Genomic DNA, 26,370 nt, shown 5'->3' with positions numbered 1-26,370 from the left:
AGCAAGGTCCGGCCAACGCTCTACCCCTGGAAAACACGCGAACAGTGGACTCTCAGCTACAAAGAAAACCCCAGGAGGCAGTTTCAGAAACATGATTTCAAACTGAGAGTATCGGGGTAGCACAGTGCGTTGCATGCAGTCAATCTAGGTACAATGTCCAGAATTCCAAATGGTCCCCTGAGCAACATCTGACTAACAGATGGATGGAATTTTGCTCTACCCAATCATAAATATTTCCCTTTTTTTACCTCTAATATTAGTAACGTGACATGGGTGGGATCCAGGAATGTGAACAACCTTGTGAGTAATCACAGGTAAACGGAATGGTCTGCTGGGATGTGTGGAGCTTGGAACCTGACCCATATTCCCACTTATAAAAGATTTCATCGGGGCACCCCTTACATCCTTTCAAACGACATTCTGTCACAGTTAAGTGTATCTAAACTATCCAAGTGAGACCAGAGCAACTGTAGATCTGGGTAGGGTGTTGCTTGCACATGGCCAACCTAGGTTCAATCCCCAGGATCCTGTAGAGTCTCCCGGAGCACCACCAGAAATAATATCTCAGTACAGAGTCAGGAGAAACCACTGAGGATCACCAGATATTGTAGGATAATAGTGGTCTGCCCTTGCTCCCTGGCAGGTGAGAGCTTATGTTTGTTGACTGCCCATACCATTTCAATTACCTTTGTCTCCTGATCAGACTTTGACTTGTAAATATTGTCATTCTCTTCTCCTTAATGTCTTTTGCATGGTTAGCTATTTCAGAGCAATTGCTTTTTGTATGGATACGGGAAGACAGTTACAAAGACAAGCCTGAGCTTGAGAGTTGATGGTCTCCTGATAACATTACCTCCTGGACATCTGCTCTTTTGACTGAAGCCTCAGTTGCCCTTACTTCCTCGATCCCCAAAAGAAGGGTCCGATGAGGGACTAGATGGACCCAGGGCAAGTGGTTAACTAGCTACCCTGGCATAGAAATGGGCCTGGAAAAAGTACCATAATGCTAATCTATAAGAGCCTGTTCATGGACAAATTCTGTCATGAAACAAAAAGTAATAACTGGACTTGGACGCTGCTGGAATTAGGAGTGATTGATCCGGCTTGAGCACTGTAGTTTGAATCTGTGGTGAGAAGTCCCCAGAAGAGTCACCCACAAGCCTAAAAGTGTCTATTACTGTGTCCATACACAATGGTAATCATTAGGAAGTAAAACTAAATATGTCAATTAAGTTGCTGGTCTAAGGAGAGGAGTAACACACCTTAAGGACTGCTTTTCCTTCGTGGGCTGCAGGTGATGGGGAAGTCTGGAAAAGCATTTTTTATTGTGCTTCCCATGTGGAGGCGTGCATTGGGGTCATGGTGATAGAAGAAAAAGAGCATCTTCAGGGAGACAGGGGGAATGAAGGAGACTGAGAAAAGGGATGGTCCTCCTCCACCTAGAACCCCTATCTTCCAGTATGTAGGCATTACACCCACCAACTGCTCCGAGCGCTGTGTAATCCCATCAATGGCCAAGACTCAGAGACTATAAAACCCTGCTCCTGGAAGAGAACAGTGCAGTCTCTTGCCTCCGCATCTGGCTGTCTTACTAGGGCCCCTTGGAGGAGGGTGTGTTGAGTTTCCCTCCCCACCCCGTGCAGAGTCCCAGCAGCTGAAGACCTCTGGTTCGAGCCACAGCCCCACAAGTTCGGACGAGCCTCATGCATGAAGGAACCGGCAGAGGAACCCAGGTGTGCAGGACCTGGGGCTTATATCTCCAAGCTGCTCGTATTGGGACTGGGCCTCCTCCACCCAGATCTCCCATCTTCCAGTATGTAGGCTTTACACCCACCAACTGTCCCCGGTGCCGTGTAATCCCATCAATGGCCAAGACCCAAAGACTATAAAACCTTGCTCTGGGAAGTGTGTGGCCACACGAAATCTTATTATCTAGTCTTACTCTGGAAAAACTGGCAGGCTACCAGAAGTGTCCTGCCCATACCGCAGAGTCTGGCAAACTCCCCATGGTGTATTCAATATGCCAAAAACCAGTAACAATGATGGTTCTCATTCCCCTGACCCTGAAAGAGCCTCAAATGTGGCACTTCTTATAATCTCAGGTATAGGAAGGAGACATTTACTGGGGCCTGCTTGAGTCAATCGATGAACAACAGGATGACAATGATACAGTGAGGGAAGAAGAGACACAGAGTTAGAGGACACGGTTGCGACTTAGAGAGAAGGCTGAGAGCTGAGAGTAAGAGTGGCTGGGAAGTTTAGAGAGAGCATTGGAGAGCGAGTTAGAGAGAGGGTTGGATAGAGCTGCGAGAGACAAGAGACTGAATAAACTGCAACTAATCAGCAACCAGCCTGGTCCTCATTCTACTTTCATTGGTCCAAAGCAACAGCTGTCCAGGGTGGAGAAGTGGTTTGAGAGCACCAAATGTGGACAGTTGAGAGAGAGCCGCCAGGGGAGACCAGAAACATCTGTTAACATGTAAATCCTGTTAAAACCCCCACTTCTCATAGGGTCCCCCAGGCCCCTCTGGAGTGACTCCTGAGTGCAGAGTCAGGAGTAAGCCCAGAGCACTTCTGGCTGTGATCCGAAAAAAAGAAAAAACACAAAAAAGTGAACTGTGGGAGGGCTGGGGCGGGTAGGGTGTTTACCTTGGAGACAACCAACCCAGGTTTTATTTCCAGCATGCCAAATGGTTCCCCAAGCACCGTCAGTGTAATTCCTGAATGCATTATCCAAGAATAACCCCTGTGCATCACTGGGGGTGACCCAAAAGCAAAAAAAAAAAAGTGTATTTTGTAGTTAATCAGGGAAAAGAACACAACTTTCTCGACTTAGCATAAAAGCATTATGATGGCTACAGAGATAGCACAGATCACGAGTTGCTTGTCTGGCCAGGGTTCAATCTCTATCACCTCACAGGGTCCCCAAACCTAGCATTATCAATGAGAACCGAGCCGGGGTAAACTCTAATCTCCATTGGGTGTAGCCAACCAAAAATAAAACAATAAATTTAGGTGCCAAAACTATAGTCTGGTAGGGTACTGGCCTTGTACACGGCTGACCTGTATACCCCGGCACCACACTGAGTACCGTTTGGTACCTTTTGGCAGCAACCACAGGGTATGACCATACATACACACACACACACACACACACACATATATGTGTACACACACACATATATATGTGTGTTTGTGTATGTGTGTATATCTATATCTATATCTATGTAATTTGTTCAGAAATTAACCTCCACCAACCAGTTTTGTAGAATGCAGGTTTGGATTTTACTACAGGAGGCAGAACTTTGAGCTTACCTGAGTGGTGCTTGGGGAATCCTGCATTGTACAGGAGACTGTACCATGGCAGACTGCTTGCAAGGACAGGTCCTGCATTCCTGGCCTATCTTTGACTGCAGGAATTCAAATTCTATATAAATAATGTGAACCTTGTGAGAAATATACAGGCAGGGGGCAGGGATGAGGCCCAGCTGGTAGATCGAGGTCAGGGCAGGGTTGCTGGCACCTGGGGCCTCCTGGTGCAAACCTGAGCCAGAAGTACAGGCTGCAATTTCAAAGGTTTGCAGCGGCCCGGAAGAGCTGAGAGTGAGTGGCAGGGCACTTGTCATGAACGTTAAGTGACTTAACTTCACAACCTGAATTGCCAAGGAGTGACCCTGAAGCACTGCTGGGTTTGGCAAAAATCCCGCATAGCCAATACTCCTCCTGCCCAAATAAAGGCAATGCGGAGTTAACTGCCAACAGAAGACGTGTGAAATCTAGTAATATATTCTGAACGGTCAGTCCTCTGGGTTTGTTGTTTTGTTTTGGGACCACATCCAGAAATGCTCAGAGCTTACAGGCCAGGTTTTCAGACTATGATTTTACTCCTATGGGTACGTGATTTTATAAAAGAAAAAGAGGATGAAATATTATATTGGATACAGGGTGATAGGACAATTGGCAGGGCATATATTCAATCCCTGGCATCACATACAGTCCCCCAAGCACTGCCAGGAGTGATTCCTGAGTGCCAAGCCAGAAATAACACCTGAGCATTACCAGTGTCTTCCAAAAAGAAAAAAAGAAAAAAAAGAAAAGAAAAATTAAATTTAGCCCAAACGAGATTTTAAAGTCCATAATTTTGCTCAGAGCCTCCAACTCTAACTCCTTCATTTTCCCCTAACAGCCATCTGTTGAAAGGGCTCTAGAAATTTCACATGTAAGAACTTTCCATGAAGGTGTAAACAGGAGAGATCACACCAGACTGAAGCAGATGCCATCCACCTGGAAGCCCAGAGGGTCTTCCCTGGTATCCAGTGTCCACTAGTCCCCTGAGCACAGAGCAGGTCACAGACCTCAAGTACTACCAGGTGTGGCCCAAATCTCACCTCCTCAGCTCCCCAAGTAGTGAGATACACCCAAGGAGAGAGGAGCTCAGAGGGCTGAGCACCTGATTTACCTTTGGGGGACATGGCATTGGTTCCCCCTGCATCTCAGAACACAGACACAAGAGGGAGAGAGTCTCTGACTATCTCCAAGTTTGTAGCAAATGGAGTGGGGGTGGGGGTGAGAGGGAAAGACAGGAGAAACACTCCAACTCCAAAAAGATACTTAAAAAATTCTCATGTGTCAAGAAAAATTCTGAAGTGGGAGGGTTGGAGTCATACCTAGTGATGCTCAGGGGACAATATCACCTAGTGATGTTGTGGCAGGAATTACTCTGCTGACCGCTAGAAAGACAAACACCCTCTTAGCTGTACTACTGCACCAGCCCCTAAGACGGAGACATTTAGAACCTATTACAGCTGGTCCCTGGAACACCCCTTTCTTCAAGTACTCACTTCAACAGCAGGGCACACCCCTGGTCTTGGAGAGATGGACAGTGGAGATGCTTGGAATCTGGACAGGTGAGGCAGAAATTCTTTTTTCTGACGAAATATAATCATATACGGTTAGCAAAGCTATTACTAAGTTGATAGGGTGCTTTTCTTTCAAGCAGCTAAGCCAGGGTCAATATGCAACAGGACATAGGCTCACCCACTCCAGCACTGCTAAAAATGATGCATGAACTCAGAAACAAGAGTAACCCCTGAGCACTGAGTGCTGCTGTGGCCAAAAAAAGTACAATAAATTAAATAATGAAGACATTTCTGGGGCCGGAACGATGGTACAGCAGGTAGGGAGTTTGCCTTCCATGCGGCCAACCCAGGTTCGATTCCCGAAATCCCATATGGTCCTCTAGTACTGCCAGGAGTGATTCTTGAATGCAAAGCCTGAGTAAACCCTGAGCATCGCTGGGTGTGAACCTAAAAATAAAAAAAAATTCTGTGTAAAGAGATTGGAGACACAGTATAGCAGGTGAGGTGCTTGTCTTGCACTCTGCCAAACCAAGTTTGAATCCTGGAATCCCATACGGTGCCCTGAACCCCGCCAGGAGTGATCCCTGAGTGCAAAGGCAGAAGTAACTGAGTCTTGCAGTTATACTTCCTACAGACTAAATAATTATTTCATTTAAACGAATAAAGGTGTGGTGGCCAATAGTGATTCTAAATTGCATTATTAGAGGGTTTAGGGCACACCCAGGAAGTGTCCAAGCTACTTCCTGCTAAGATTGCATATTTATTTGCAAGACCCAATGTACCACCACCCTGATGCACCTCTCTAGACCGCAACCTGAGCTGGCTTAAAGCTCCACACCTTGGGGCCTGAGTGACAGCATAGACAAATGAGCATTTCTTTTGAAGGTGGCCAACGTGGGTTTAATTCTGGGCATCCCTTATGGTTCCTGGCACCACTAGGAGTGCTTGCTGAATTAAGAACCAGAAGTAACCATAATACCTCACTGGGTGTTACCCAAAATGCAAAATAAATAAAAAAAAGGAAAGAGAAGCTCCCCACCTCCCTGAACTCCCAGAACCCACTGAATGCACAAGAACCAGTGAAAACCAAAGTCTCTGTCAAATGCTTTTGAGCCCCAAGCATATGAAGAATGTGCCCAGTCCCACCCCCATCCAGACCCGACACCCCTCAAGAACGACAGGACAGAGGGGAGGGTGTTTTTTCCTTCAGGCTGCTGACCCAGATATGGGGTATCCTGAGCAACCCCAGGAGTGACCCCTGAACACAGCCAGGTGGGGCTCAACACCCCCCCACGAGGAAAAAGAATGCGCCCCAGGCCCCTTTGATGATGGAATCCCATGCTTTATCCCTACTCCACAATCCGCCTAAGGAACGAAAGGGCGCCAGTAACGGGATGTCCCGGGGACACTGCTGGGATGATCCACCCACCCCTGTGACTGACCAGGTGCTGGTCGTCGCCCTGAAACTAAATTAACGCTGAGGTGCCCTCACCCACTCCATCAGATATGGGGGAGACTGAGGCTCCCTCTATCTCTGACTCTTTCTGCTTTGTGAGGGCCACGAGCGATGGGTCAGCAGGGAGGGCGCTGGCCTCGCATCCCGACACCCCAAAGGGTCCTTGGATCCCCAGGGGGGAGTCCTGAGCGCTACCGGGTAAGGGGCTAAAACACATAAAAAATTAAAACTTTTTTTCACTTTTGTTTGTTCGGTTATTGTCCTTGTTTCTGGAGCTTTCAGAATGACCTTAGCGCTTCAAATTCGTTTTTCTCCTCGACCACGTGCTTCCTCTACCCACCCACCTTTTATTTTGGGGGGTCTGGGGGGCTTTGCTCAGGGGCTACTCCCGGCTCTGGGATCACTCCAGGCCGTGATCCAACGCTGTGAGGTGCGGGGATCGAACTCGGCCGGCCGCGTTCCCCACTTATGCATCTTTCTAAGTAACTTCTACTCAGTAAAAACGATTGTTTTTCCCCCAAAGTCAATTTATAAATAAGATAAACCTTTCGGTAGCAGCTCTCGGTGCGACCCGGGTGAGGGGCCGCCACCCAGGCCACCGCCACGGAGCGACACCCCCCCCCCACAAGGTGGAGACCGCGGAGGTTCAGGCGCTCAGAGCGACCACTCCGGCGGCTGTCAGGGAAACCGACCTTCCTGGACCCCCCTGCCCCCCTGGGTGCCCCCTCACCCGCTCCTCACCTTCAACACCTAAGCCAGCCCGCCAGCAATTCCACCCGGACTTTCAAGATGCGCAGGGAAAGAGGATCCCTATTCTGTGACGTCATAGGCAGTGCGCCCAGAGCCTTAAAGGGCCAGGCTTCAAATATTCCTGACCAGGTACTTGCATGGTCAGAAAGGTTCATTTTTCCCCATTTCTCGGATAGGATCAGGTGATCAGGACATCTGATGTTTTCCAGGTCTGGGATAGATGGAGAGTGACGGACTGAACAGATAGCAGGTCAATCAGAAATCTTTGTTTTTGACGAAGGAAATAAAATTCACATTTTTGCAAACAGCCACCCAGACCTCTCTGAGTCCCCACGTTTATTTATATCACACTGAAAGTTCAGGTCTTGAGTAGCTTCAACTGTTTATTTTAACAATGATAGGAGAGAGCCAGAAACTAAGTGAATCACGTGGCTCAGAAAGGGGTCAGCGGTAGTCCAGAAGGGGACTCAGGGATTGGTGATGACTGGGAAAACATTTGTGTATGCAAAAATTCCTGTTTATGTATTTGTGTGTGTTCAGAGCAAAGGGCGCTCACCAGTTATTCCTTGAGAGCTATGTGCAGCAACTCTTCAAACAGTGCTCAAAGTCTACATAGCAGTGATTCTACATGGATCAGACAAATGAACGGAAAGTCCCTTAACTGCTGTGCAGCTAAATAATCTTTTAATATTTTAGTACTTGATGATTTATTAAGCTATAATTCTTCAAAATTTGAACTAGTGGGAAAGAATAACTGTACAGTAGTAGTATAGGAGAAAGCTTCTTTTTCAGAAATGTTGATCTATTGATTTATTGTTTGGCTCTGGTGATTTGGTGCTTGTTACCGTAAGAATATGAAATTAATTTAGTTTACAAGTTTAATTTTTAGCGGAGTTATTCCAAAAACATACTCGATTTCTTGTAACCATTCCACTAGGGTGCCAAATCATCACAGAGTGCAAATAGGAAAAATAGCTTAGGGTCCCCCCAAAGTGAGGTAGTAAACATCAATAGCTGATTTTTGTGTGTATTCGCTTTTCTTTGCTTCAGTAACTATGCTTGCCTCATTATGATTAGATAAATTTACGGGGTACCAGGATGTGGGTCTGGTGAATTTAATTTTGTGGGTGCTTATGAAATGGACAGGTGAGTCAGGATGTGCTTTTTTCTAACCAATAGACTGTGCTTCTCTTGGGAGACTGCTGCTTTGCCTGGAAGAACAGCCTGCAATCTGGTGTGAACAAACACTACAAATTTTGGAGTTCATTCGAGATTTGATGGTGTGGAGGCCCAACATCCCAAGTCCCTGGGATGTCCACAGAAAGCCTTCAAAAAACCTGTTAGTGCTGGCGATCTTCTCTCTGTTACCTAGAGTCAGCTCTGTGATGGTCTAGAAGGCTGCACGCAGCACAACCTCCCCTATCTTCAACTTCCCCTATCTTCCCACTACCACACTATCCTCGCATTGTTCATCGATTTGCTCAAGCAGGCCCAATAATGTCTCCATCGTGCGACTTGTTGTTACTGTGTTTGGCATATCTAATACGCCACGGGGAGCTTGCCTGGCTTTGCTGTGTGAGCGAGATACTCTCCGTAGCTTGCCAGGCTCTCCGAGAGGGGCGGAGGAATCGAACTTGGAGCAGCCTCAAGGGCCACGTGCAAGGCAAATGCCCTACTCACTGTGCTATCGCTTCAGAATAACTACTACACTATTCTGTTGGAAATATAGCTCTAAACATTTAGGTTTATCACTGGTATGTCCATTATCCCTTGTGACAGGGAGTTTAAAGTTTATTGGATTACACCCATACAATGCTCCTGAGGCACTCCCATTCCTCTGTTTCTTGGAATATAGCTCTAAACACTTTAGGTTTAACATTGATATGTCCTTCCTCCCTTGCCAGAGGGAGCTTAGGCTTACCACAGTGCTCCTGAGGCACTCCCATTCTTCTGTGTTTCTCTGTAACTTCCCTCTCTGGGCTTTGCTTTCCCAACTGGTCTGCCACATATTTATCCTAATCAGGCTCTGTTAACTTGTAAGGTCTGAGTCCTCAGAAATCTGAGTGAAAAACTGCTTTTCTCTTCCCCTTATGTCCTTGGCATAATTACTTTAGAGCAACACCCTTTTCGTATAGACATAGGAAGATAGTTAATACTCTGTCATTGTAACTTGGGAGTTAATTGACACCAAATAATACTTCATACCTGGGCATCTGCTTTCTCAGTCTAAGCCTCAGTTGCCCTTAGTCCCTAGCACCCCAAAAACAGTGTCATGATGAGGGACTGGGTGCACCCAGGGCTAGCTCTGACGTACCCCGGCATCGAAATGGGCTAGACCAAAATGCCATATAAGTTAAGAGCATGGTCATGGACACATTCTGTCATGATCCAACTGTAACAGTTAGATTGGTACCATGCTAGGGTTAAGAAAGACTGATCTGGCCTGAGCACTGCAATCTGAGATCTATAGTAAGATGTCCCCAGCCTAATGTATCTATTACTGTGTCCATATTAAATGACTACTAATTTTATTAAGGAGTAGAATTAAGCTGAATGTTTATATGGTTCTTGGACTAAGGGAAGGAAAAACGCACCCATAGATGGCATTTCACCTTTAGGTGGGTCTTCTTGCTGAAAGAGTTTGTCCTAGAAGTTTCCTCTGAGAGAGGGATCATACATCCATTGATTGTATGACCTCGCCTATGTGTAATTGCTACCCCAACTCCCTCATGATTTGGGAGATAATTAATGCTATAAGATTTGGCAGGGGAAAAAATCAAGAAAGAATCTGAGAGTGAAAATCCAAGAGAAATGAAGGAGATTCATGGAAGGAGAATCAGAGGAGAACTGAGACGAGATTGGAAGAAACTGCAATTGATACCAACCAGCCTGGCCCTCATTCTCTCCATCATCGACACATGGCCGTCAGCTGGGTCGATTTGACACTAAAAGAGTCAAATTTCTGGTCCTTATAAATCCCCTAATCTTGGGGCTGGAGAGATAGCAGAGCAAGTAGTGCGTTTGCCTTGCACGCGCCCAACCAAGGTTCGATTCCCAGCATCCCATATGGTCCCCTGAGCATTTCCAGGAGTAACTCCTGAGTGCAAAGCCGCGAATAATCCCTGTGCATCACCAGGTGTGATCCAAAAAAGAAAAAATAATCCCTTATTTTTGATCTATCCCTGCTACAGAATCTCACAGTTTCTCCTGAATCCCTATTGTACTTTCACCATTGTTTGTGCATATATATGTGTAAACATAAGTGTGACTTTGTGTGATTTTTGTTTCGAGGCCACAACCGGCAGATTCAGGGCTTACTCCTAGCTCTACACGCAGGAATCACTCTAGTACAGATCATATGGGATGCAGGGGATAGAACCTGGGTCAATTGCTTGGATGCTTAAGTCCTTACTCACTGTACTATGGCTCCGGCCCTAAGTAAATGTGCTCCTAACACACCCAGTGGGATTTTTGAGCAAATGTCCTGACTCCTGGAAAACCAAAAGTTTCTTGCTTAAAAAAACAAAATCCTTTACCCTGGTCGGATTCTAGTTCTAAACAATTTAGGTTTAACATTGGTTCATTTCTCCTCTGCTACAAGGAGCTTAGGCTTACTGAGTAACACCCATCCCAATCACTCCCATTGCCTTAGTATTCATCTTTAAATTCCCTGTGCTCCACTTCCCCTATACATTAATCACTCATTTCCCATAACCACAACCTGTGAATTGTAAAGTCAGTTTCTTCAGAGATCTCTGGATTTTGTATTTGGAAGTGAAATATTGACATTCTCTTTCCTTTATATCCTCCAGAGTTTACTTTAGACAAATATTCTTTTCTGATCCTGGACAAGGACCAGTGCAGTCCCAAGTTAGGAAGATTGTGCTGGGAGGATTGGGATGGCCATGCCCCCAGCCCTCAGCTTTGTATAGACAAAGGAAGGCAATATTATGCTTTTGTAACTTCAAAGTTAATTGACTGCAGATACTATATACTCCTGGGCATTGTCATGTTTATGAGACTTAAGCCTCAGCTGCCCTTTGTTCTTAGAACCCCAAAAGCAAGAGACGGGATGGACCCAGGATAGCTGTGAGTTACCCTGACATTGAAAATGGACAGGAAAGCACAATAACAAATTCCATTATGACACAAACATAAGCAACTGGATAAGGATCCTGTTGTGGTTAGAAAGGATTAACCTGTCCTGGGGAGTGTATTCTGGGAGCTATAGGAAATATCCCCAATGGAGACACCCTATAAACTTAATAGATCTCTTACTGTGTCCATTCACAATGAACAGAAAGAGTAACTGTAAATTTAAGATGACTGTTTCAATGAATATTAACTAAGCAAAGAAAAATATGTCCTTAGAGAAAATCCTGCCCTTGAGCTGATCTCACTTTGAGTTAGATTCTTGGCCAAGAAGTTTCCCCTGAGGGAAGGGCTTTACATACTCTGATTGTACAACCATATCTCTGGTATTTGCTACCCCTAACTCTGTGGGATGCGCTGGAGAATAAAAATTGTGGAAGACAGGTTAGGAGCGGAAATGAGGAGCAGTGGGAGACTGGTATATGTACTAAGGAAAACGGAATAAAGAGAAACTCATCACAGTGAGTCCACAACGTAAAATGTTGAGGTGCGGTGAGGTGTTGGTGGCCCAGCGCTGCCTCCACACCTCCAGAACACTTCCCAACAGAGACAGAGAGGTAGGGAGACAGAAAATCACAGCCTTATGGTGAAAATGGCCTCTTTATTGCAGAACAGCTACCTAGTCATGTGCTTGTCCAGATGACAGGCGTGGGCAGAGTGGGCACCTGGGTGGGGAGGGAATACGGGAACATGGGTGGAGGGAAGCTGATGCAGGAATTGGTGTTCAATTATTCTAAACCTAATTACAACTATCAATAACTTTTAAAATACTGGCACTTTAATGAAAACTTTAAAAAACAATACAATAAAATAAATTTCCAGATTTCAGCACCCACTGAGGTTAAAGACCCTCTAGTCCCAGCATTAGGCTCCGATATTTTTCCTGTGATGCTGAGACCATAGATGTGGTTGTGGGGATGGAGCCGGACCCCACCTTTCAAGTCGCATGCTCAGTTCACTGAGCACTCAATGGCATAATAATTTCAACAAGAGAATCTTACAGCACACTTGTATGCAATATCCCTGTTCCTAAAGAAATTGTTGTAATGCCACATCCTGAAACTGTGATTTGAGTTCTGAAATCAAACAAAATGCACAATGAGAATTAGTCCAATGTTGAATGGAATGCAGTTGAATGACCAAACAGGTGGAGGACATCTCCAGAGTTCTCACAGTACGAGCAAGCCTACAGAAAGGGAAAATCTGCGGGAAGTGTTACTGGGAGGAGCTCGGCAATCCCCCAGAAAAGCCTTTTGTGTTTTGTTTTTAATCAGACCCAGTGATGCTTGGGATACCATAGGGGATGCTGGACATTGAAGGTAGGCGGCATCTGTAAGGCGAGCACCCTCTGTGATGCACTGCTGTTCTGGTCCTAATTAACTTCACTATGGGCTCACAGTCACAATTTAACATACACACAATAAAACAATTTTTGGTGCGTATAAGTGTACAACAGGTAGGCATTTGCCTAGCATGTGGCTGACAGGGTTTGATCCTTGAACACTGCTAAAAGCAACTTACAAGAACCACCAGAAATAACTGCTGAGGATCCCCAGGCCCCATAACAAATGAAAACTCAATTTCATCCCATATTCATAAAACCATGACAATGATCCAAAGGCAAAGATATGCATGGTGTTAGATTGACTGAGTGGGGTCCAGAAAGGGTACCCTACCCTTTAGTTGTACAGTCTGGCCAGTTATACAGCGAGGAACACAAGGGCCTTGAAACACATGGAGTACACGACATACCTGACAGATAAGGAAGAATCACAAGAAAGTCAAGAAAGCAAAGCACTGGATCTCTCCGTAATGAACAGCTCCGGGGAGAAGACACCCCTACCCCATGCCATACCCCCACATCACAAGATCTAGGGATGAGAAGGGGACGCTCAATGTCCAATGAGCAATGAAAAGATGTTGTGGACTGGAGGACTCCTGGGTTGGCCACATGTAAGGTAAGGATCCTACTTGCTCTACTATTGCTCTGGCCATTTCTAAATAAATGGGAGAAAACGGGAAAAAATGGGAGAGCACTGAGAAAGCTTTCAGGTTTAAGTCTCGGTCATACAATGAAACACCCGTCCCTTCATCGTGCCCATTTTCCACCACAAAAACCCAAGTATAACGCCATTCCACAGCCTTCCTCTACCTGTGGGCAGATATTTTCCACATTCTTCTCTCTAGTTTGATTACATTCAATATTTTGACACAAGACCCACCATTATTATTTGGGATTTTACTCCAACACTCAGTTCTGCCGAAAACGCAACAGTAGACAATTCTTTTTCGATTGCTGGTTATAAATAACATATGATTTTGGAATTCTGAAATCTTAAGAACTAAATCTGGAGGGATTTCTGCAAAAATCTGCTGGATTCCGAGATTTTTTCCTGAGTCTCTGGGATTATGGCCATTAAACAGTTTTATCACGAGCCAGAGAGGCGGTTCATGGGAATGACTTAGGCTCTTGTTGGGGTGGGGAGGAATTGGCCGGCTCCACCCCCATCCTGCGAGGCCCCATGTATCTTCGTGAATGTGGGCCAAACCTGACTTTCCAAAGGCCTTTGGAGGATGGAAGCCACCGAGCTGCCAAGGGGGAACAGTTGGGGGGACAGCACCAATTCCCCCTGGGGTGGACCAGGGACAGTAACCTACTGCAGGGTCCAGACGCATTTCTGCTAAAAGGCACTGGGTTTCGAGATTTGCCTCTGAATCTCTGGGATCATGGCCATTACTCACCTTGATCACAAGCCATAGAGGTCAATCGTAGGCGCCAGACAACTTGGGGTTTCGTTGGGGCGGGGGGGAAAGGGCCGGCTCCACCACCATCCCATTAGGCCCTGCATGTTTCCTCACTGCAGTCCCAAACATAACCATCCAGAATCCCTTAGAGATGGTGGCCACTGAGCCGCCAGGCACAAAATCTATTCCCACCTGAAACACCCAGCTTTGTAACCTACTGTGGGGACAAGACACATTTCTGCTAAAAGCCACTGGGTTCCGGGATTTGTTTCTGAGACTCTGGCATCATGGCTGTTAAACAGAGTGACCAAGAGCCAAAGAGTCTGTACATGGGCAGCGACTCGGGGTCTCATTGAGGTGGGGAGGAAAGTGCAGAGTCCACCCCAATCCCATGAGGTCCCGAATGTCTTGTCACTGCAGGCCCAAACCTGTCTGTCCAATGTCCTCTGGAAGATGGTGGCCACCGAGCCACCAAGTGGGATCAGGCGGAGAGACACACTCTTTCCCCCTTGTGGTGGTCTGTCGCCGATAGCTCATTGTGGGAACAGGGCACATCTCTGCAAAAAGCCGCTGGGTTCTGAGATTTGTCTCTGAGTGTCTGGGATCATAGCCTTTAAGAAGTTTGATCAGGAACCAGAGAGACCTTGCCTCCAATTATATAGCTGAGCCGGAAATGGTTTGTTGGTGTGTCTCGCACATACCTAACTTTTGGCCGTTTACTTTCTTGGAAGACTTTGCCCAAAGTTTTTGGAGTCTGGCCAAAGGCACAGCAGCAATTTTGGATTATCTGGAAATCTGATGGTGCCATCAGGCTGCTGATGCACTCGCCTTACATGCAGATTGACCTGCTGGCAGTACCATACTCCCAGGAAGTAGAAATTCTATATATGGGAAAAAACACCAATAGTGAGGTTGGATTCACTGTGAAGCGACTAGGATGCTTACCTTACTGATCCAGGTCAAACCTCCCCATCCCATGGGAACCCAGCAGCACCACAGAACAATTCCCAAGATGCAGAACCAGAAGTAATCATTGAGCATCAAAGAATCCCTTCCAACTCTTCTGAATATAAAAAAGCTATTAAAATGAATCCAAGGAGGGGCTGAAGTGATAGCAGAGTGGGTAGGACGTTTGACTTGCACGTGACCAACCCGGGTTTGAATCCCAGCAACAGTATGGTCCCCTGAGCTTTACCAGGAGTAATTCCTGAGTGCATAAGTCAGGAGAAACCCATATGAAACGCTGGGTGTGACCCAAAAAGCAAAAAAAAAATATAATCAAAAGAGTACATTTTCAGAGACAAATACCTCTCACTTGTCCATACACGCCCCAAGGTCCCAAACTCAGCACGAAGCCAATGAAAATGACCGACCTCAAAAGTGTCCCTTTCTTTGGGGGCTTCCAGTGAACACATCTGGAGTTTCAATAAGTGTTATGTCCAGTCCAAAGGTTCCAAACAGGGTCCTTTGCAGTCTCGAGTAGGGAGAAATGAGAAGGCCAAGACCCTCACTCTCTGCTGGCTCCTCACACTAAGGCCTGAAGTCCATGTGCCCACCTTGCAGTACCATCTTGGACCTGGATGTGATCGTGGCTGCAGGGGCCCTTAGGATAACGCACCCTGACCCTTGACACCTGTACCACAGCCCCCAATGCACCCCTCAAAATCCCCATATCCCCTAAAGCCTGGATATCCAGAACAAGTAAGAAACAAGTGTGAAAGCGCCCTACAGGCTGGCGTGACCTGGCGCTCAAGTTCCCAAACCGGGATTTTCAGGGTGCGCAAGCATTCCAAATCCTAACACAGGAAAGACTGAAGAATGAAGGTTTACCTATTTTTCCATTTTCAAAGTATTCAATGTTGCATCTTGGTTGATTTCTTCCATAATTCCCGATAACCAGCCCCTCTGGGCCAAGCCAGAAGCATAGCAATCAATAACAGAGAAGTGAGTCATGACAGCTCTGAGCAGGGGGGTGTTTCTGTACCTGTTCATTCAGTCACCTTCCTCCTTATTTTCATCACCAGGACCCATTATTTACAAGTTAACACACAAGCAATTCCAAGCACTAGAATGCTAACATAGGTGCAGCCCGGGTGAAAATTAGCAGGTAACTTTCAAGGACATGAGAAGCCTGTCCCAAGCAGGCAGGCTTACTTCCCTCTTAACTGTACTCTTTTAACACCCTTGACCATCGTGTCCAAAGGAAACTTGCTTGACTGACTTGTCCTGCTCTGTCCTTAGAGACTGTTATTAAGGGATCAAGTAATCCAGTTGGAACTTTTATATGTTTATTAAGGTGTGAGGGGTACATGAAGCCCTTCCCACATTCATGAGATATATGCAGTTTGTCTCCGGTATGAACTCTCACATACTGAGTAAGAGAACAGCACCAAATGAAGGCCTTCCCAAAAGACTGACACTGATAAGGTTTCCCTCCACTGTGAATATTCCTGTACTTAGCAAGGATTCAGAATGGCAGAAGGCCTTCCCACATTCCTCGCATATAAAAGGTTTTCCTCTCGCATGAATGCTCCTATGTACACTAAATCTGAGGCTTGTCAAAAGGCCTTTCCAGACTTCTTATATGTATAGGATTTCTCTCCAGTGTGTATTCTCCTATGTGCATTAAGTATTGAGGTCACAGCAAAGGCCTTCCCACATTCCTTACATATACAGTTTCTCTCCAGTGAATTCTCCTATGTACACTAAGGCTTGGTAAAGGTAAAGGCCCTCCTGTTGATCGTCGATTTGCTCGAGCGGGCCCAGTAACGTCTCCATTGGAGACTTTCGTTGTTACTCTGTTTGGTATATCGAATACTCTCGGTAGCTTGCCGGGCTCTCCGAGAGGGGCGGAAGAATCGAACTCGGGTCGGCCATGTTGGGCGCGTGTAAGGCGAACGCCCTACCACTGTGCTATCAGCGGGTATGGCGTTTGCCTTGCACGTGGCCAACATGGCCGACCCGATTTCGATTCCTCTGCCTCTCTCGGAGAGCGCGGCAAGCTACCGAGAGTATTCGATATGCCAGACACAGTAACAACAAAGTCTCCAGTGGACACATTACTGGGGCCGCTCGAGCAAATTGATGATCAACGGGAGGGCCTTTACATTTACCTTTACACTAAGACTTGAGGCTTCAGCAAAGGACTTCCCGCATTCCTTACATATATACGGTTTCTGTCCACTGTAAATTCTCCTATGTACAGTCAATTGTGAGGATGAAGTAAAGACCTTTCCGCACTCTAGACATATCTAAGACTTCTATCTGGTATGAATTCTCATGTGTCGAGTAAGGGAAGAGAACCATGTGAATGCCTTCCCGCATGTCTGACACTGATGAGGTTTCTCTCTGAGATGAATTTTCATATGTGCAGTAAGTCTTGAGTCTCCAGGAAAGGTCTTTCCACATTCCTTACAAATATATGGTTTCTCTCCAGTGTGAATTTTCCTATGTTGATGAAGTGTTGAGGCTGCAGCAAAGGCCTTCCCACATTCATTACATATATACGGTTTCTCTCCAGTGTGAATTCTTCTATGTATACTGAGGCCTGAGGATTGAGTAAAGGCCTTTCCACATTCCTTACATATATACAGTTTCTCTCCAGTGTGAATTCTCCTATGTACAATAAGTCTTGAGGGTCTAACAAATGCCTTTCCACATTCCTTACATATATACGGTTTCTCTCCAGTGTGAATTCTCCTATGTTCACTAAGAGTTGAGGCTTTCGCAAAGGCCTTCCCACATTCCTTACATATACAGGGTTTCACTCCAGTGTGAATTCTCCTATGTACACGAAGTCTTGAGGATTCAGGAAAGGCCTTCCCACATTCCTTACATATATACGGTTTCTCTCCAGTGTGAATTCTCCTATGTACAGTAAAGTTTGAAGGTCTAGCAAAGGCCTTCCCACATTCCTTACATATATATGGTTTCTCTCCAGTGTGAGTTCTCCTATGTATAATGAGGCCTGAGGATTGAGTAAAGGCCTTTCCACATTCCTTACATATATATGGTTTCTCTCCAGTGTGAATTCTCCTATGTTTACTGAGGCCTGAGGATTGAGTAAAGGCCTTTCGACATTCCTTACATATATACGGTTTATCTCCAGTGTGAATACTACTATGTATAATGAGGCCTGAGGATCGAGTAAAGGCATTATCACACTCCTGACATATATATGGATTCTCTCCACTATGAGTTTTCATAGGTCTATTAAGATTAGAGGTCTGAATAAAGGCCTTCCCACATGTGTGACATTCACAAGGTTTCTCTCCTGTATGAATTATCCTATGCATAATAAGATGTGATGATTGATCTAAGGCCTTCCCACATGCTTCACCTGCAAAAGGTTTCGCTCCTGAATTTATATTCATATGGTCATGATGGAGTAACCCTTGACTCAAACTTTGTTCTCGAGGCTGACTTTTCTGGGGATTCTGTCCACTGTGGTTTTCTAAGGGAACACCACAGTGCTGAGAACATGGGGAGGCTCCCCCACATTCCTTACATGTAGATGGGTTCTGCTCACGGTGATTGTGGTTGAGGGTATGTTGCTGTGATGGACACACTATAAACAGTGCTCCTCTCACTAGCAGGTGCCCCACTGGGGAACTTTGTGCCTGTGATCTGAGAATAACACACTTCAAGGAACTTTTTCCAGGAGAGGGCTTCTTCAGAGTGAGGTAGCTCTCGCCATTCTTATCACCCTCAGAAGACATCCCGCCTGTCTCGGCGTCCTCATGGGGTTGAGGGCAGGATTGCTCACTCAAGACATTATCACACAGTGCAGGATCAGAGACATTCCACTCGGTGTGGCAGCTTTCCTGTGGAACAACAGAGGTTTCGAATTATTCACTTATTCACTGAGTCTTCCTGTCACAAAACTGAACCCTTCAGATGTGGTTTCACACATATGCACCACACAAATGCAATTACCGACATATGAATTGTCTTACTATAGAACAATTTCATGTTACTGTAAATTGGACACACAAAATTGATGGATGCAGTGTCAGTAAATTCTGTGAATTTCCCCCCTTTAAATTAATGAAGGGATACAACTGGATATAATTCCTTCTATAGAAAATGGATGTATCCATTTCAAGAGAAAATGAAATAGATCCACATGTGGGTTTGGTTAAAGTTCAGTGTGGAACCTGTGATGCAGGGGTGAAGACAATGCTGCATCGTCACACAGTTGAGACAGACCATGTGGCCATTGCAAAGCTCTCACCACAAGTTTTGGCTTTCAGGATCAATGAAGTTTTTTGTTCTTTCTGTTCTGTAGTTTCTATTTATTGGGGGGTTGGGTGGGTGGAGCGGCACACCATGCATTATCTAGGATCAGTTCTATGGGTCTATGGTGTCTATAAGTCGTGCTGGGTAAGGACCATCCATCTCTGTGCAAAGAAAGTATATTTCTCACTGCACCATCTGTATGGCGCACAAATTAGCTTTCTAAACAACTACCACAGTCAAATCAATCAAAACTCACAGTATTTTTTATACATGGTTGATTTCAGCACCTAGTGAAGCTAAGGGTCCTCTACTCCAAGCATCAGGCTTTGGAATTCCTCCCTATGAATCCCAGCCTTCCACCTTTACAATCACATACTTGGTCCACTCCTGCTGGCATAATATTTATTCTGTATTCCTGAATCTTACCAACTCACTCGTACTTGCTGACCCCATTCCCAAATCAAAGTGCTGTACTGCCAAATCCAGAAGTCGGGGTTTCAGTTCTGAAACTGAAGAGATCATGCAATTCACACGTTACACATGTCACAAAATGTAGCAAAATGACGCCATGTAGTTAAGAGTACATCTCTGTGGTTCTCAAAGTTCAAAGAGTCCCACGCTAAACAAAAGATTCGGATAGTGGAAAACTGTGAGGATCTTGGCAATTCTACACTAGGTTATGTTTTTGTTTTTGAGCAGACCTGGTGATGTTCGGGGAACCAGGTTATTGAACAGATTATTTAACAGGTCACATTCAGGAACTGCAAGGTGCTCCCTGATGTACTCCAAACTAGCTCTGTTATGGTCTTATTTATTCGAAAGCCATGGAAGCAAATTACAGGATCATTCTGTGATTACCAGTCCAGGGAAATGAAGAGCAGCTTGAGTGAGGCACAGACCCAAGGATCCAGGAGACAAAGTCCCTGGTCTCAGTAGCGTGTTTCCTACATGCTTAGGGCACCCATACACTGCACAGGGCCTGAGCCAGGAAGGGTCCTCAGACACTCACCCACACACACGCCTCTCCTACCCAACCTCAGAGCTCCTTCTTCCAGCCAGGAGATCACCGCAGGCTTCATCCCAGAGTGCCCTGCCCCAACAGAGACAGAGGCATGGATAAGTCACAGGGAAAAGGTGACAGGTAAATGCCCATGTTTTCCTGATATAACTGGGCAAATATCTGAAAGGCATGAACAGAATGTCCATTTCCAAAATTCCACATATTTCTAGTTATTCGAGAGGTAAGACCCAAGAAAATATCACAAATACTCTAGACCTGGCCATGTATATGGCCGACAGGGGGTTGATCAGCACAGTATGTTGTTGGTTTTTGTCTTGTTTGTGGTCTCACCTGGCAATGATCAGGAGTGACTCCGGACTCTGTATTCAGAAATCACTGCTGCTGGTGCTCGGGGATGACATGTGATGCCGGGGATTTAACCCACATGCGCCGCTTGCAAGAAAATCACTTTCCTCCCTGTACTGTCTTTCTAGGCCCAGCAGCACATGGAGTTTCCTGAGCCCCTCATGAACTCATCACAAATTTCAGTAAAACTAAGTGCATAATAAATCTGGAAATGGCCACGGGTGGCAAGACACGCTTATTTTTTAAGCTGAAAAATGTATCCAGAAAGAGAGCACAGCAGGTGTTTCTCACGGCTAATCCCGTTGCGATACCCGATATCACCGAGGGTCCCACATTCCAGCAAGGAGTGATCCCTGAGTGCAGAGTCCAGGAGCAAACCCTAAGTCCTGCTGCAGTCTCACAAGAGCCATTAGAAGTAAATCTAAGCACTGAAATAGGGCAGCATCTAATGAGTTGAGAGACGAGATATAAAATCCCCTGTGGTGGAAGAGAGATAGTACAGCACATAGGACAGAAACGCTGCACACCATGTGCATTTGATCCCAGCCAGCCCATATGGTCTTGGAACAAGGCCAGGTGTGGATCCTGAATACACAGGCAGGAATAATCCCTAATTCCTGAGGAAAAAAGAAAATGCAAAAACCATCTGACTTGAGTGACTGGTGCAAAAGTACTGGGGGGTGAGGCACCAACAGTTTAGCTTGCCAAGAAGTTTCAATATACGGTTCCCCATGGCCCCTGAACACTCTTAGGAGTCATCCATTAGCACAGAGCGAAAGGAACTGTGGACTGTGCCCCCCAAACAAAGGCAACAGCAAAACCAATTAAACACACAAAATTTCGTGTAGTACACAAAGTAAATTGATGCACCAATGAATGGAACTATTTAAAAGGACCTGAGCGATAACTGGGCAGATAGGGATCTTCCCATGGACACAGTCGAAAACGGTTGATCTGAATCACCCCATAGGGTCCAGCTACCCCACAAGAGTAATTCCTGAAGACAAAGCTGAGAGTAAGCCCTGAGTATCCACAGGTTAACCCTAAAAAAAAGAGGGAGGGAAGAGCTACTGCATGGCTGTCCAACATCCCAGCCCGTCACAGAGTTACTGTTGGACACACGGCTGCCGCCCAACCCCAGGGAGCCCACGCGGGTCTGTTCAGACATGGTGGCTCCACACTGCTCTCACCGACAGCCTGCAGATGCTGGTATGTCTCCAGCATTACGTCCCTGTAGAGCTTCAGCTGAGAGGCCTCCAGGCATGACCATTCCTCCCGGGTGAAGTTCACAGCCACGTCATGGAAGGTCACTGCGTCCTGAGTCAGCACACGGAGAGTGTGGGAGTCAGAGTCTATCTTAGCCTCATTACCACTACTGTGAGGCCAGGACCCAGGGTCCTATATTGTCGTTGGGCCTCTCTCCTCCGAATGAACTAGCCCCCATGCACACGCATTGTTGACGGGTCCCAGAAATCACATAAGGCAGCTGGATCTGCTAAAGTGGGAGGACGTTATACAGAAGGTTCTTGGATGTATCTGCCTTTCCTGGTAGCCCAGGGCCAATTCGAGCACCACTGGTCCAGTGAGCACTGTGGAGAGGATCACCTGAACACAGACTTGTACGATCCAAAAGACTATCCCTGGGTGTAGCAAAAACCACTGCACGCTCACCACTGCAATCCCACAGCACATGGCCACTAGGATTGAGAACTCGACATATAGACAACTTCTCAGAGCAGTGCATGGCATGTGTGCCTGTAGGAACTCACTGCTCAGGACTGCCCCAAATCCTGTTCAAAGAAGGTAGAATTTTCTTGACCCCAACATTTCTACTGGCCTCAGAGATCCTTGGCTCTTTCTCCTTGGGATCACCGCATGCCCAGAAATCCACACACAAGATTATGTGAACGTAAGACTATATGACCGAGCAGGTAGTCTCTCCAAAGTAGGAAAGACAAAACAGGAGAAAAGCAAGTCTGGGGGCCCAAGTCACTGTAGTTGCCAGGGCGCAAACGGGGCCAGTCCACCCCAGGGTGCTCTGAGGCCAGTCAGTTTTGAATCCAGAGCACAGAGTCAAGAGTACAGCTGATGACAAAAACAATGCAAAAGAAACCGAAGCACCAGGTTGGCGTAACACGCCAGCTATTCCGGGGACAGCAGGTAGGACTGGCGATCCCCAACATCCCATATGGTCCCACAAGCACTGCCAGAGGCAATGCAAGAGTGCAGCACAAGGAATGATTGCGAGAATCCTTGCTCTGCCACCCCTAATAAAACAGAAAACCCAAGATGAAACCTTTGGACCTCCAGCATCCCTTTGGTGACCTAGACCTGTCAGGAATGAGCATTGAGCACTGAGCTTTGAGTACTCCTCATGCACCACTGGGTCGACCCCAAAGCTAAATAAAACAAAACAAACATACACAAAAGCAGCTTCAAACAGCAGAATGGGACGGTCCTATCTGAAGTCTCATCTTGGAATCCGTCTGAAAGAAACTCAAATAGATGACCCAGGAAGCCTGGGCACTCCTGGTTCTACCTCATGTCATTCTATCCATCTACTAGTACCTGGGAACGGTTTATCAGAAGCCGCGTCACCATCTTCTACTGGCACTATTGTTCTGAGAATCAGCAGGAGGCTCCGTGCAAAGATCTGGAGAAGTCAGAACAGTGAGCACCAGAGAGGAGCACCTCCTCCCACTTCTGAGCTCAGACCAGCCACACCCTCGGGCACAGCCTCACTATTCCACCTCTAGGAGACAATGGCAGAAGCTCCTTTCTCCACTGGGGTTTCAAATTTTGTTGGCATCTGTGCTGCACTTCAGGAGAGGAGCCTGGGCCCAGGCTACAGGGGAGGAAAAGACAGTCTTCTCTGATCCCTGGATTCTTCTCTGGCTCCCACAGGAAAGTCCCTATAGGCCCTGCCAGGGGCCGGCTCTCAGCCCAGAAGCTCCCGAGTACTAGCGCCCCCTGCAGGCTGGCAGCAGTGCTGCTCCCTGGGAATCGTAGCCTGGAATGTGGCTCCACCATTTGACTTAGAGTGGACAAACCTTCGACACTTGCTTACAGGGTGGACAAGGACATGCACCTCGACACTCTGTCCCGGGGACCTCAGTTTTACCACAATGGCAGGTGTCGTCTTCTCAGGGAGAGATAAAGAGTCAGGGGTGCTTTTAAGCTTGATGTGAGGGAGCTGAAATTCATGAACCTAAAAAAGATATACAAGTATTGTGGTTAGATGGCAATAATGTGAATTGGGCGCTTGACTAGATGAACCGATAAATCCTCTGCATCCCATATGGCCCCTAGCAGCGCCAGGGACAATACCTGAGCTTAGAGACTCGAGTAACTCATGAGCATCTCTGGGTATGTGCCCTCTCTCCCCCCTAAAATATAAAGAACCAAAAATAGCCCCCCCAAATACATTTTCATTGGCAAACCTCAGCCACCTGCAGGCCCCCTTCCCCCTTACATACCCCGCATGATCGCGGCTCTCACGGCAGACAATGAAACTGACCAGCAACAGGTCTCCTGCCATTAGCTTGAGGGGCTGAAGCTCTGCCCCTCAAATCTGGAGATTCTACAGTAGCAAGCTTAGGGCTGATGGTTCAAACATAGGACTGCTGGTACGGTTGGAACAGCCAAGCCCTCAGATGATTCCCGCTTTCAGCCACTGTTGCCCCATCCCGGAGCTGGAGACGATCGTGGCCAAAGTGGCACCCTAGAATCACGATCTCAAAACTGTCACTCCTGAACCCTGAGACAGCCCCCACTGCATCCCCGTAAAATCTCCACCACACCTCACGATCCACCTGGATGTTGGCGAACAAGTGAAAAACCAGCGCAAAATTGCCCCCAAGTTGGCTCAGCCGCTCGGCTCAGAGTGTGGAAACGGGAAGGCGCAGGGTGCTCACAGGAGGTTGCTTGAGTCCTGCAACTAAATCCTTCTTCGGAGTCCACCTTCCAGGATGGGGCGCAAATTTACTTGTCCCTTGCCAAGTGAGCACTACAGCCCCAGTGTCTGATTCAGGGATGGAAAATGAACCATGACATTTATAACATCACTTATGACATCACTTCCATTTCCATTAGGTACCTTAAAGAGTCAGAGTCTAGGCACTGAGGACCTTTTTGCCACCCAGGTGAATCTGTGCTGCAAAGGGGATGGACTCGAATAAAGGAGTGGAGAGGCAAATGCTGGACTGGTCGTACGGAGAAGTTCCCTGATCCTGCATTGTTACCTAACATCGGACCAATGATATCTAAACACAGAATGTTACCCTGACTCTTGTCAAATGATCCCTGAGCTCAGAGACAAGAGGAAACACTGAGCACTGTAGGCTGTGGTGAAAAATATAACAAGAAAAAAGGCAAATTCTACTGAAGGGGGAAAAATGATGAAACATTAAAAGAGTCAATTTTCTGGTCCTTAAAAATCCCCTATTCTTGCGGCTGGAGACATAACACAGTGGGTAGGGCGTTTGCCTTACACGCGGCCAACCCGGGTTCGATTCCCAGCATCCCATATGGTCCCCTTAACATTGCCAGGAATAACTCCTGAGTGCAAAGCCAGGAGTATTCCCTGTGCATAGCCAGGTGTGACCCAAAAAAGGAAAAAAAATCCTCTATTTTGATCTATCTCTGCTACAGAAACTCACAGTTTCTCCTGAATCCCTATTGTTCTATCACCATTGTTTGTGCATATATATGTGTATATATAACTGTGACTTTGTGTGATTTTTGTTTCGGGGCCACAACCGGCAGATTCAGGGCTTACTCCTAGCTCTACACACAGGAATCATTCTGGTACAGACCATATGGGATTCAGGGGATAGAACCTGGGTCGACTGCTTGGATGGTTAAGTCCTTACTCTCTGTACTATGGCTTCGGCCCTTAGTAAATGTGCTCCTAGCACACCCAGTGAGATTCCTGAGCAAATGGCCTTGCTCCTGGAAAAACAAAACTTTCTTGCTAAAAAAAAACAAAACCCTCTACCCTGGTTGGATTCTAATTCTAAATAATTTAGGTTTAACATTAGTTCATCATTTCTCCTCTGCTACAAGGAGCTGAGGCTTACTGAGTAACACCCATCCCAATCACTCCCATTTCCTTAGTATACATCTTTAACTTCCCCGTGCTCTGCTTCCCCTATATGTTAATCACCCATTTCCCATAACCACAACCTGTGAATTGTAAAGTTAGAGTCTTCAGAGATCTCTGGATTTTGTATTTGGAAGTGAAATGTTGACTCTCTCTTTCCTTTATATCCTCTGCAGTTTACTTTAGACAAATATCACTTTTTGATCCTGGACAAGGACCAGTGCAGTCCCAGGTTGGGAAGATTGTGCTGGGAGGATAATTCCCTGGTCAGAGAGGCTCATTTTTTCTCGTTTCCAGCATCCCATACGGTCCCCCAAGAACAGCCAGGAGTAATCCCTGAGTGCAGAGCCAGGAGTAACTCCTGTGCATCTCTGGGTTTGACCAAAAAAAAAAAAAACAAAACAAAAAAAGGCAAGAGAAAACAAAAAGAGTGACAGTGATAATTGTGATCGAGGGGTGGTTTTTGTACCCATTCACTTAGTTCCTATTTAATCAGTTTTCACCTGAATTCCATCATCAAGATGCATTATTTACAGGGGCAAGAGCAATAGCACAGCGGGTAGGGCGTTTTCTTTGCATGCAGCCGACCCAGGTTCGATTCCCAGCATCCCATATGGTTCCCCGAGTACAGCCAGGAGTGATTCCTGAGTGAAAAGCCAGGAGTAACCCCTGAGCATCTCCGGGTATGACCCAAAAAAAGAAA

The 26,370-nt window shown here is 46.4% G+C and overlaps 3 protein-coding genes across 3 annotated transcripts in view; all 3 read right to left on the bottom strand.

Moving 5' to 3' along the window:
- Nucleotides 1–13,975, bottom strand: part of LOC130022183 (zinc finger protein 345-like) — a gene marked incomplete at its 3' end in the record, with an annotated part of 29,614 nt that extends 15,639 nt beyond the window's left edge. The window contains exon 1 of the mRNA XM_056112946.1: nt 13,960–13,975. Within this exon, the coding sequence (XP_055968921.1) occupies nt 13,960–13,975 (16 nt within the window). The remainder of the gene's footprint in view (nt 1–13,959) is intronic.
- A 272-nt stretch (nt 13,976–14,247) lies between these two features.
- Nucleotides 14,248–18,137, bottom strand: LOC130022182 (zinc finger protein 345-like; the record flags this gene model as incomplete). Its single annotated transcript, XM_056112945.1, has 2 exons — nt 14,248–14,253; nt 17,277–18,137. Coding segments are annotated over 2 exons (867 nt in total), but the record flags the coding sequence as incomplete, so codon positions are not given.
- Nucleotides 18,138–24,174: 6,037 nt separating this feature from the next.
- Nucleotides 24,175–26,370, bottom strand: part of LOC130022180 (zinc finger protein 479-like) — a gene marked incomplete at its 5' end in the record, with an annotated part of 69,538 nt that continues 67,342 nt past the window's right edge. The window contains one exon of the mRNA XM_056112944.1: nt 24,175–24,378. Coding sequence (XP_055968919.1) covers nt 24,175–24,378 — 204 coding nt within the window. The remainder of the gene's footprint in view (nt 24,379–26,370) is intronic.

This window comes from Sorex fumeus, unplaced genomic scaffold (assembly GCF_029834395.1).
Source record: "Sorex fumeus unplaced genomic scaffold, SorFum_2.1 ptg000019l, whole genome shotgun sequence".
Taxonomy (NCBI): Eukaryota; Metazoa; Chordata; class Mammalia; order Eulipotyphla; family Soricidae; genus Sorex; species Sorex fumeus.
This window is presented reverse-complemented; position numbering and strand designations above follow the sequence as displayed.